Below are 12,058 nucleotides of genomic sequence, written 5' to 3'. Positions count from 1 at the left end.
CATAGTTCACCTCAGTAATGCAAGGGGCACATTAATTAATTAATTAGAGGAAAATATTTACTCAAAAAGCAAATTAAGTATTTCCTTTTTCCTTTGCTTTTTCCTTTTTGAGTTGTAGATCTGGGTTTTAGCTGCATAAATAAATCAGAGCTGATGTGAAGCTAGGAGCATTTGGATTCATCTCTTCATTAAGGCACTCTTGATTTTCTGGTCACATCATCCTATTTAAAGTGTAACGAGGCCACAGATATGAACTGCAAATCCTAGACAGCTCAACATAGTAGAGCAGCATTACTTGAGCGTAGAGGTTTAGCTCCTAAACCCTTTCAGACAAACCTGTGCAGCAGCTGCCAAATGAAAGTGTCTGTGGTGATTCTGACTAATCTTCAAAAAGCCATTTCAGCAGGTTACTGATGAGCTGGGAGTACAAGTAATGTGACAGGCTAGGTTAGCCCTGGATCTTGAAGTGGATGCGCTCAGCCAAATCCACTCAAACTGTCAGAGCATCAAAGAATCCTGCTGGAGCACTTGCCAGCACCCCAGCTGAGTAAGCACACCCTTGAGGATGTTCACAGGAAGATGGGTTTATGGGTGCTAGCAGGGGATGCTGCAGCCTACCTGAGTAAGCTAGTGATGAAATACTTCTGCTGCCAGCCTGCCAGCTCTGGGAAGGACAGAGCCTGAAGGGTGTCGCGTGACTACCAGACAGCCAGCGAGCCGCAAATGTGTTTCTGATATTTGGAAGAAATGACGCTAGTTGAGAGTTACGTGTAATGCCTATAGATGTGTTTGAGGTGTGTGTGTGTTTGAAGGAGGTTGCACAGAACATCTTTTTTCCTCTCTTCTGTCTCCCACCCCATCAGTGCCTTTCAACGTTTCTCAGCCTGGAATATAATGAACAATCCTGGTTCTCAGGTTTTCTGTAGTGTGTTTATGTATGTGGGTGGGGAAGTGGGCAGGGATGGGGATGGGATTGTTTACAGTACATAGTAGTAACACAAGATCCAACCACTGTCGATGGCATTTTGAAGTAATGATTGAAGAGCAAAATGCATCGAACTAGCAGGAAGAGATTTAGGCTGTGTGTGGTCCTCAGTGACTAAGAACCACACGGTTTCTCCTCTCTTAACTGTGCTCAGAAATGTATGAGGGTTGCCAGAGTGTGGCCTGGCTTAGTTGTTCTACCTTGATAAAACTAAGGGTGGCTGGTGCTGTTATTGCCTTACCTATGCCTAAAGTAATTCACGGACAAAAAGTGGTGAGTGTGCCACCAACATCTGTGTGGTTTCTGTTGAGTATGTATTATCTTGCTTATGTTAACAGCTCCTAAGGAAACTGAAGCTTTTTCTTTCAAGCTGTGTCCTTGTTCTCTAGGACAGTGTCCCTCTTTTCTAAATATTCACCTTACACTTATACACAAAAAGTTGTGATGAATTAGGGCACTTCATTCCCTCCTCCTGCTGCTAAATTCTTATCTTCCAAGTGAAGTTAGCTAAGTGGTTTCTGTGGAGCTGTACAGTTGTAACCAAGAACAGGCTTTTTCCATCTGGGATAAATAGAGCATGTGCTTAGTAATTCTGTTGGGGACAAAAAGTAGAACATTCAAAACAAAGGTAAGCTTCTGTGCATTGAAATCTTGACAGTGGTCCAGTGAAATCCTAGTGATCCACAGGAAAAGAGTGATCTTCTCTGCTGAATTTAGGGATGAAGTAATGGCCTTATCACTGAATTCTCTGGCTTTTCCTGAGGTTTGTTCGGCAACTGCAGTATTCACCAGGCCCATTTTTCAAACTGTACCTACAGAGATAAAGTAGGATGGAGAGAAGATAAGGTGAAATTAGATATTGGAGATTGCATTCCAGAGCAAGAGCTGCTCTGCCTCTGCATTCCACAGTATTTTTGGCGATGTGGATTCCATTTGAATTGCTGCAACCTTTCTCTTTACAGGGTGAAGAATTAATTCACTTAGATGGGAAGTGCTGTCCTGAATGTATTTCAAGGAATAGCTACTGTGTTTACAAAGAACATACCAAAGCTGTGAGTATCCTGGTACTTTGGAGCATGTAATAGTGAGTTTTGCTCTCCCTTTTCAGTTCTGAGAAGGGTATCTTGTTTGCAATGTGTGTGTCTGCTGCAGAGTTTAAATTTGCCTTGCTTTCCTTTGTGCAGTATAATCAGTCGTTTCCCTTTAATATTTAATATATGTACTTGCAGGTTTCTTGCACATCTCATGGAGTTAAAGACGCCTGACTTTAATCCTATAAAGTAGAGGCTACAGAGCTGGGACAATGCATAGCTTTTTGCTATATATCCCACTGATTGTAATTTTTACTGCAACTTGAAGTCCAGTACTTTATTAATATTGTCAAGGAATTTTCATTTTGTAGTTAAATAGAAAGGAAACATTAATTATCTTGGTTTAAATATACTAGGAATGGTCTTTTCATTGCTCAGAGAGGTGAAGGCTGGAGCCAATAGCTGCTGTTTGCCAACACATGTGAGATATTGGGAAGTTTAATACTTGTTTTTTAAAGCTAATACTTCCCTTTCTTTCCTTAGATGTCTTTCTCTGACCCAAGTGAGGTAAAACATATTAAGGTGTTTATTCCAATTTGTGCTTTATCTCTTTCAAGAGAGGAACTGGCACAAAACCTTCATGGACATTTAAAAATGTTTGCTGTCTGTTTTCTGCCTTTTGACTTCTTGATATGGTGCCAGCAGAGCCTCAGCCACTGAGCTTTGTTGGCCTCTGAGCAAACCCAGGGATGCACATCGCAGGAGGGAACAGGGCATGGAAGGCCTCTTCTCTCCAATGAGTAGTAAAAGTAGGCACATACTGGGTGCAATGAGTAGTTTTGAAGCAAGCTGGTGATACCTCTTCATCTCTGTGATACGTGGGCAAGTCCTCAGTGGTAGAAAACAGGGCAACAGAAGGGAGGAGAAGAGAAAGTAAAATGCTTTGAGGGTTAGAAAGGGCGAGTCCAGAGGAGGCCATAAAGATACTCCAAGGGCTGGAGCACCTCTGATACAGAAACAGCAGAAAGGGTAATGGCTTTAAACTGACTCAGGGGAGATTTATATTAGGCATTACGAAGAAGTTCTTTGCTGTGAGGGTGGTGAGACACTGGCACAGGCTGCCCAGAGAAGCTGTGGCTGCCTCACCCCTGGCAGTGTTCAAGGCCAGGTTGGACAGGGCTTTGAGCAACCTGGTCTAGTGGAAGGTGTCCCTGCCCATGGCAGGGGATTGGAAGTGGATGAGCTTTAAGGTCCCTTCCAACCCAAACCAGTCTGTGATCCTGTGAAAATTAAGGGAAGTGAAGAAGAAGAAAGGACACAGTGCTAGCTGAAAAACACCATGCTTTGGGGGGAGTGCTGAGAGGGAATGTATTCATGATTTCACGGGCCAAGGACTTCTCAGCAGGCACTTTGTGGGCTGCCTTACTCTGGAAAGGCAAAGAGGTCAGGAGAGTTAACAGCACAGAAGCACAGTTCTATGTTGGCAGGCCTCAGTGCTGAAACAGCCCCAGAAATGTTTAATTTACTACTGGCACAGATGTAGGCTTGCTGTTCACCCAGGGACTTCCATGCATGCACAAACACTTTGTGCAAAGGCTTTGCTTCCCTGTTGATGCTGACTGTTGTGTGTTTCTTATGCAGAACGGAGAGAAATGGGCAGAAGGGCCGTGCAGAGAATGTGAATGCCAGGATGCAGAGGTGACCTGCTTCCAGCACTCCTGCCCACCCTGCCCACCTGGCAGCCTAGCTGTTGAGGTGAAGGATGACTGCTGCCTGCACTGCAAGCAAGGTACAAACCCAGGGTCAGTCATTCCTCACTGTCACTCATGTTAGTGTGCGTTACATACACCTCTGGCATGGTGAATTGTTCTGGCATCCCTGTGGTCTTCGCTTCCCCAGGACCTGCATTGAATTGTAACTTGTCAGTTTTCACTTGCTAATTAACTGCTTTCCATGTCATCTAGGGTTCATATCATTAGAGTTCATAGGTCTGTATCATTAGGGTTCTTAGCGAGATTTAGGCTTCATCCAAAAGCTCCCAATGATTTCCTCTGGTATATGCGACAGCTTTCTTTTGGCAAAAGAGTTTCTCCTTGTGTTTGGTGTTTTGGAAATGTTTAGTCTTTTTCTTTTGTCTTCAGCATGAGTTTTACAAAGCAGGGGACTGCTCCTTTCTGAATCATAACATGGGTTTTAGAGTTTATGGCTCCTGACTCTTGGGAGTGGAAATTACAAGCCCACTTCCATTTTTGTGCCACAAACTTACCCAAATCTGAATAGCTGCCAGTTAGTAATAGTTTGGAAAGATTAGGATTGCCTTAGCTTATATGTTAATTTTGCATATAAATTAATTTTTCTCAAGGATTTTATCATTCTCCTTGACTTACATTTCACAGTTGGTAGGCTTTAGGTATGGTTTGCTACCTTTTCATGTTGATGGCTCTTCTTGTTGCATTTATGTAACTTTGGTTTCATCAGAGTGCTCTGGTTAATGTTTTATCTTGGTAAAAAGAAGATAGCTTCACAGTTTAATTATGCTTTCATTGGCAGGAGTGCCTTAGCACATCTGCCATATTAAGGCTTTAAAGCTTGTTATTTACTGCATGCTCATACAAATGCAAAGCACTACAAATTGAAAAGCGAGGAAAATGGGGTTTGGCTGGTTCAGATAAAATTGTCGTGGATTTTCAAAAGGGAACAGCATCTGCACAGGCTTCTAAGGAGCGGACGGATTATAAAGTGCTCTCAGCACCCTTCTGTTCTTCTTCTTATCAAGAAGTGCCACTGCATACTGATTACCTTTGAAAACCTGGCCTCTTAGTTTAGCTTCCATAATGGTCACATTTTGGAAAATACAGGCTTTGAAATCGTGGTGTTGGACAGACAGCCAAACTTGCACTTTTGTGTCCTAAAAGGTAAATGGAAATTTCCTTTACTGAACCCTGCTGTTTTCTGCTCTTTTTCTGGTTTGCATCGCAGGGGATAAGAAACAAATGCAAAATCCAGCCTGCAGCAGTTCAATCTGTGAGCCCAGAGCATCAGTCCCTAATGCATCTGCTTCATTAAAGCCAGTAAAAACTTATTGCTGCTTCTCACAAATGTGCTGGGGGAAGCAGACAGAAGGAACCCATTCATTCTCAGGCAGTGTAAAGCATATAGCCCTGAGCACAGTTGTATTTATGTTAAAACCAGCAAATATGCCCTCTCACTGAGAACATTTGGGTTGAAGCAGAGGGGATTTTTTCTTGTATCTAGAGAAAAATTGCCCATTCTGTACCTTTCCAAGTAGTCAGTTCATTGTCAGACTGGAAGGATGGGGCTGTACATACATTTGGAAAGTCATTGGGAAGAAATGAATAGAGACAGAGCCTCCTATAGCCCTCCTGTTTATCACTCTGGATTCATTGTTATCTTCAACTGTATGTCTTCTGCAGCTTTTGATACCAAATTCTTCCCTTAGGTACATCCCTGAAAACATGCAGGTTATTTAGTGTAATTGAAGGAGAATTTTCAGCATTGGGATCCTTTTTTGCTGACTTGCTGGAAAGGAACAGACAGCTTTTCTTCCAGCAAGCTGAAGTAGCTCGGTAGTAGAGCAAAAAAAAGTCCTTCCTTGGCCTCTGCAAACAGAGCGGCTGTGTCATTTGAGAAAGTGCCTGTGACTGTGAAGTGTTTGCGATGGTACTGTGACACAAAGCCTTTTTTTGGAGGGGGAGTGGTCTGCCACCTGTAGTCTGACCTGGCATGGACACAGTCTTGACTCATTGCAGGGTTTGACTGAAGAAAACTCAGGTTGGTTTGGACCATTAATTCCTGATGACTTACAATTTTTACTGCTGAGAAACCATGTGGACAATGAATATCTTGTTTATCAATAGCCTAGAAAACTTGAGCTGTATAGTAACTTCTCTCATGCTAGAATACAGCAATATAATATTTAGCCCACTTTATGCAATCATGGGAAAAAAACCTACTCCAAAGCTAACACACCTTGAATCACTAATAGAAATAAGTAGTGAATTTCAGTTTGATTTTGGATTATGCATTTTTTTTTGCCTTCCTGATTGAAAACATTGCTAATGGTTTTTATCTTCGTATCTTCCCTTTGTGCCAGTTGAGTGCCACCCAGACTGCTTGACCTGCTCTCAGTCCTTTGATCACTGTAATGCCTGTCATGACCCAAGGAAGCAGCTGCAGAATGGGCACTGTGTGGAGATGTGTGAAGTGGGCTTCTACCAGGATGGGGGTGCTTGCTTAGGTAATTTCTGCAAGGGCTTATATCCTGTCAGATGACTCTCTTCTCTGTTGCATGCTGTGCTTTTGTTTGTAGGATCCCACAGGCTTATTATAAAAAGATTGCCAGGCTTCGTTTGGAAAAGCATTCAGGCATGTACTGAATAGTAACCGTGGCCTTGAGGTTTCAGGTGGGAGCCTCAGGAAAGTGCAAATTCTCAAACTTGTTTGCCAAAATGAGGCAAAATTGTTTCCTTTTATCAGAGCAGGAGAGTCTTGTTGCATCAAGGTATTTGGGATGTGTTCAAGGCCAGGCTGCATTGATGAGGCTTTGAGCAACCTGGTCCAGTGTATCTGTGTCTGTAGCAGTGGGGTTGGAACTAGATGAGCTTTAATGTCCCTTTCCACCCAAACCATTATATGATTTATGATTCTATGATTTTTCTTCTTTCTCTTGGAAGTCTGCAATGAAACATGCTCAGCCTGTACCAATGGATTTGAGTGCTCCTCGTGCCAGGCATCCCTGCTCATGAAGAACAGGCAGTGTGTGACCTCATGTGGAAAGGGATACTTTCAGGATCAGCTCCTCTGCACAGGTAACTCCAAGCAAAAAAGACTGCAATGCTTTCTGATAGCAAAATAGCAGATAAAAGCTATACCCAGGCTCTTAGATATACTCTCTGCTGAGGGATCTGCTGTTGACATAGGTGTTAATGTTCACCCTAGAGTAAAGGAAGGAGTGAACAGAGGAACTATGTCATGCTGTGTAAAATTGATTACTGGTTGGGGAAATACTCGTTGAAATTCCTCGGTGGATCAGTGCTGTTGGTCTAAAACTCTCTGCTTTTGAACACTGCCAGTTTTTACCACTGTCCTCTTTCAAATCAGAATTCTCTTTTGGAAATGTGACTGTGGGTTTTGTGGTGTTAAAAGTACAGAGCAAGCTGCATGCACTAATTTTACTAAGGAAATAACCCTCTGAGCCATGCCAGGCAATCTGATCCATGGGGGTTTTCTTTGAGTTTGGAGTAACTGCAGCAGCTAATGCCAGGCTTTTCAGGAGATGGTACTTTGAGTGGCATAGAAAATGTCCTGAAGGGATTTGGGCTTGGTAGGACTCAGAAAAGCTCACAGAAAATACTTTTTTAGGAGTTTTTTGCTTTGTTTTACAGTATGTTTGTTTCATATGGTGCACTCGTCCTGAAGGTTGATAGGATGACTGTTCTCAATAAGCATGTTTAGAAAGTAAATTAGTAATACTATAAAATGCTGAGATGTGTCTAAATCCTATATCTTAGTAATTGGAAAGACTGAGAGTAAGATTGAGAAGTTACAGTTTTCTCTTTGATGAAACTATGACATCGCTTTTAGGAGTTTCCCTTGCTCTTTAGAAATACTTGTACTTTTTCCAAACTGTAAGGCAGCTGCTTTTTCATCATGACAGTTTAATTGTTTCCTCTAAAGTTAACGCTTTTTTGCTCTTGATGTTGGCCTTTTTTAGAAGGCTTCTAATTATTTCTGCAGCTGTAATTCAGCAAAGGAGTGGAGCACATGCTTAACTTCTTGAGCCAATGCTTTAATTTCTTTGGAACTAGCCCTCCTGCTTAAAATTAAATACAAGCTGAGGGCTTTTGGCAGATTTCAGGAGAAAGCACTTTGGAAAGTCTAGCTTCCTTTTCTGAAGTGGTTTTCTTTGAAGAGCTGACCATTTCTTTCAGGTTTTGAAAGTCTGAAAAACCTCTGTCCCCCAGCAGTGACCATAGACTGAGACCTCATTGTGCATGTATAAATAGAAAAGAGACCCAGTCAAAAGAATTTATAGACTTAAATATCAAATAATCTTCTACTTAATTTGGTTTTATTTTACTGTTTCCTTTCCACCTGCTCCTAGTGTTTTAATTGGCAATGCCCATGTACTGCTGAAGCTGTAGGGAAAGGCTAATGTTTTGTTTTGTTACTGATGTGTAGATTACTGATCGTACATTCCATCCAAATATGCAGTCATGCATGCTTGTAGCTGAAAGTTGCTGGGAAAATTTGCTCCTCTTTCCTCAAGGGAATTAAACCAATTTGCTTTAGTTCTGCCTGGCTGCATTTTCTGCATAAAGTCAAACCAGTGGAGAAAGTCTTACATTTCAGATACTGTCTATAATTCATTGCCATTCATTCTTTCTTTGTATCCTCTTTATTTTTACAAATCTCTAATCTGATCGCCCAGATGACTCTTGGACTGCTCAGAAACATTTTTCTCATAATGGTTTTAACACCTGCAATAAGCATGTTCCAAAAGCACAAAAAGAATGAACTAGACTGTGTTCATTGCTATAGCTCCACTAAATTCTCTCTTGAGGAATTTGCTTTGGAGATGAAAAAGACTTGTAAGACCAGGCTTTTTACTCCCTCCTATTGTTGAAACACTGTTGGCTGCATTGTAACAAAGTACAATGAATTGGTCTTTCTTTTTGCCCGTGTTTCATAACATCTGGTCTAATTGAATCTATTTTGAATTTCAGAATACAGTTGTTTGGTCTCTGTGCCAGGGTTGTTTCCTGCTCTTGTCCCTTCACCTGCCTCTGTAAAGTATTAAAACCATTAAGAGAAAATAAAGTTGAGGATAAAATGTCATAGATTCAGTTATGTAGCAGTGTATTTGACAATCATGGATCAGTGTGTATCAGGCTTTGAGCAGAGTGGTGTCAGAAATAAGCTATGGAAAGAGTTAAGAAATCCCCCACCGAAGGCAAAGCAAAGGAAATCAAAACCGAAAGATGCCTGCCTGGTACTACAGAGGGGCTTGAAGGACTTGTAGTGTTCAGTGCTCCCACTCATTTTTCTAACTTAATTATTTATGTTTTAAAAATTATTCAAAAGCCTAGGTAAAACTCAAGTGTTTCTGCTTTGATCTCCCAAATGTAAATGTTAAAATGCGTAGCTTGACACTAACAGACATGGCTCACTCTACAGCAAAGCACTTGGACTTCTTATTCACAACCTGGTCTTCTCTGATGTATCTGGCTGCTGGGGCTCACCTCAGGGATAATCAGGGAACATGAAATAGTTAGGGTTGGGAAGGACCTTAAGATCATCTAGTTCCAACCCCCTTGCCATGGGCAGGGACACCTTGGACTAAACCGTGTCACCCAAGGCTCTTTCCAACCTGGCCTTGAACATGTCCAGGGATGGAGCATTTGCAGCTTCCTTGGGCAACCCATTCCTGTGCCTCACCACCCTCACAGTAAAGAACTTCTTCCTTATATCTAACCTAAACTTCCCCTCTTTAACATGACTGAGCTGAGCCTGCCCAGCTTATGGTGGGGAGGTCAGGTTAGAGGTGTTTAATGGTACCATGTGACACAGTGCGATTGGACCCCATCTGTGCTTTCCTAAAGCCAAGCATGGACTTCTTCCTGTGTTCTTGTCTGGGATGCCAGTTGTGTTAGCCCTCCTGCTGCCATCAGACCTGGGAATGTTGCACCTGCACTGATGCAGATAACACACAAGTTTGGTGAGTGGATCTTTAGTTGATTCTATGGCTTCTGGTCAGTCATGAAAGAACAGAAACATCACTTTGTAGAACCTCTCATCTTTCAAAAGCCTGGTCTTGTGACACTTCTCTATGACTCCTACATTACACCTTAAGTAAGAGAGGAGAGAAAAAGGCCCATTGGCTCAGGAGCCACTGGAGTGCTCTTGCTTTAACCAAGAAGTGAGACCCTGGAAGTTTCGTTTGTTCAGCATTGATTTTCTGGAAAGACATGTCACTGCGGCTTAATGAATACCATCATGTCAGCAGAGGCAGAATAATTGCAAACCCTGTTGACCTTCCAACCAAGCAGGAAGGTCAACTACGTTCTCTTAAACATCTTTCCTTCAGCAGCAATGTCTGATTAAGCTACAGGGCCTTGCATATGAAAGTCCAGTATCCGCACTGAAGGGAGGAGGCAATGCAGAATAGCCCCTACAAATCTGGACTGAAACCAGCCAGGAAGGGTGAAAGCAGTTCACTGGTGATGCAGTCGCATCTGTTGATTTATTTTCACACAGCTGCTTAGTTGCTGTAGGCAAAGATGTTTTAGTTGACAGTGGCTTGTTGAATGCTTCCATTTCCTTTGCTTGCTTTCTCAGTGGAGTTGGTGACTGTTGGGGCAAGGAGCAGCTGTTGAGTTCAGGCAGTGATCCAGTGCTAGAAGAGCCAAAGCTTCTGCAGGCAGGGTGTGCGTGAGCGTGCATAAACACAGGGCAGAATGGGTCAGGGCTGCTCTTCCAGCTGCATGAACCCAGGTCCTGGGGGCCCATTGCTTACAACTCCAGCTGCAGTTGTACCATCTGATAGCAGAGTGCAGATATTGGTTGGGATTTAGTAGCTGCTGGACTTGTGACAAAAAAGTCCTCAAGACATCTGAAAATAAATTGCCTGGTACGTGTCGCTGCAAGCAGGAGAAGTGAAGGGTTGTATCTGTAGGAGCATGAATCAGGCTGTGCGTGTCTGTCATCTGGAGACTGGCAGTTGATAACTCCTGGAGGCACTTGCCACCTCGCATATGGAAATGACTGTGTCGGATGAGCCCGGGGAGGCTTTTCATGGAGAGCTAGTAACTGGAGCAGTGCATCAGAGCTGAATCTCTAGCTGCAAGCATTTCTTTTTGTTGGCCTACCTGAGGAAATTGTTACTGATACTTGAGTCTTTTGCACTGCTTCCAAATCATAGAATCATAGAATAGTTAGGGTTGGAAAGAACCTTAAGATCATCTAGTTCCAAACCCCCTGCCATGGGCAGGGACACCTCACACTAAACCATGCCACCCAAGGCCTCATCCAACCTGGCCTTGAACACCGTCAAGGATGGAGCATTCACAACCTCCCTGGGCAACCCATTCCAGTGCCTCACCACCCTCACAGTAAAGAATTTCTTCCTTATATCCAATCTAAACTTCCCCTGTTTGAGTTTCAACCCATTACCCCTTGTCCTGTCACTACAGTCCCTGACGAATAGTCCATCCCCAGAATCCTTGTAGGCCCCCTTCAGATACTGGAAGGCTGCTATGAGGTCTCCAGGCAGCCTTCTCTTCTCCAGGCTGAACAGCCCCAACTTTCTCAGGCTCTCTTCATACGGGAGGTGCTCCACTCCCCTGATCATCCTCGTGGCCCTCCTCTGGACTTGTTCCAACACTTCCATGTCCTTTTTATGTTGAGGACACCAGAACTGCACACAATACTCCAAGTGAGGTCTCAGGAGAGCAGAGTAGAGGGGCAGGATCACCTCCTTCGACCTGCTGGTCACGCTCCTTTTGATGCAGCTCGGGATGCAGTTGGCTTTCTGGGCTGCGAGCGCACACTGAAGCTAGCTCATGTTCATTTTCTCATCAACCAACACCCCCAAGTCCTTCTCTGCAGGGCTGCTCTGAATCTCTTCTCTGCCCAACCTGTAGCTGTGCCTGGGATTGCTCCGACCCAGGTGTAGGACCTTGCACTTGGCATGGTTAAACTTCATAAGGTTGGCATTAGCCCACCTCACAAGCGTGTCGAGGTCCCTCTGGATGGCATTCCTTCCCTCCGGCGTATCAACCGAACCACACAGCTTGGTGTCATCGGCAAACTTGCTGAGGGCGCACTCAATCCCACTGTCCATGTCACCAACAAAGATGTTGAACAAGACCGGTCCCAACACCGATCCCTGAGGGACACCACTTGTTACCGGTCTCCAGCCGGACATTGAGCCATTGACCACAACTCTTTGCATGCAGCCATCCAGCCAGTTCTTTATCCATTGAGTGGTCCACCCATCAAATTGATGTCTCTCCAATTTAGA

At 43.5% G+C, this 12,058-nt stretch overlaps 1 protein-coding gene across 1 annotated transcript in view; it reads left to right on the top strand.

Moving 5' to 3' along the window:
• Positions 1–12,058, top strand: part of FRAS1 (Fraser extracellular matrix complex subunit 1) — a gene marked incomplete at its 5' end in the record, with an annotated part of 161,985 nt that overhangs the window by 68,016 nt on the left and 81,911 nt on the right. The window contains 4 exons of the mRNA XM_080627997.1: positions 1,948–2,037; positions 3,658–3,805; positions 6,131–6,274; positions 6,711–6,845. Of these exons, the coding sequence (XP_080484123.1) occupies positions 1,948–2,037; positions 3,658–3,805; positions 6,131–6,274; positions 6,711–6,845 (517 nt within the window). The remainder of the gene's footprint in view (positions 1–1,947; positions 2,038–3,657; positions 3,806–6,130; positions 6,275–6,710; positions 6,846–12,058) is intronic.

The sequence above is a fragment of the Psittacula echo genome, assembly GCF_963264785.1.
Source record: "Psittacula echo genome assembly, chromosome: 1".
Classification (NCBI taxonomy): domain Eukaryota; kingdom Metazoa; phylum Chordata; class Aves; order Psittaciformes; family Psittacidae; genus Psittacula; species Psittacula echo.
Note: the sequence above shows the minus strand (reverse complement) of the source record. Positions and strands in the feature narration are given on the sequence as shown.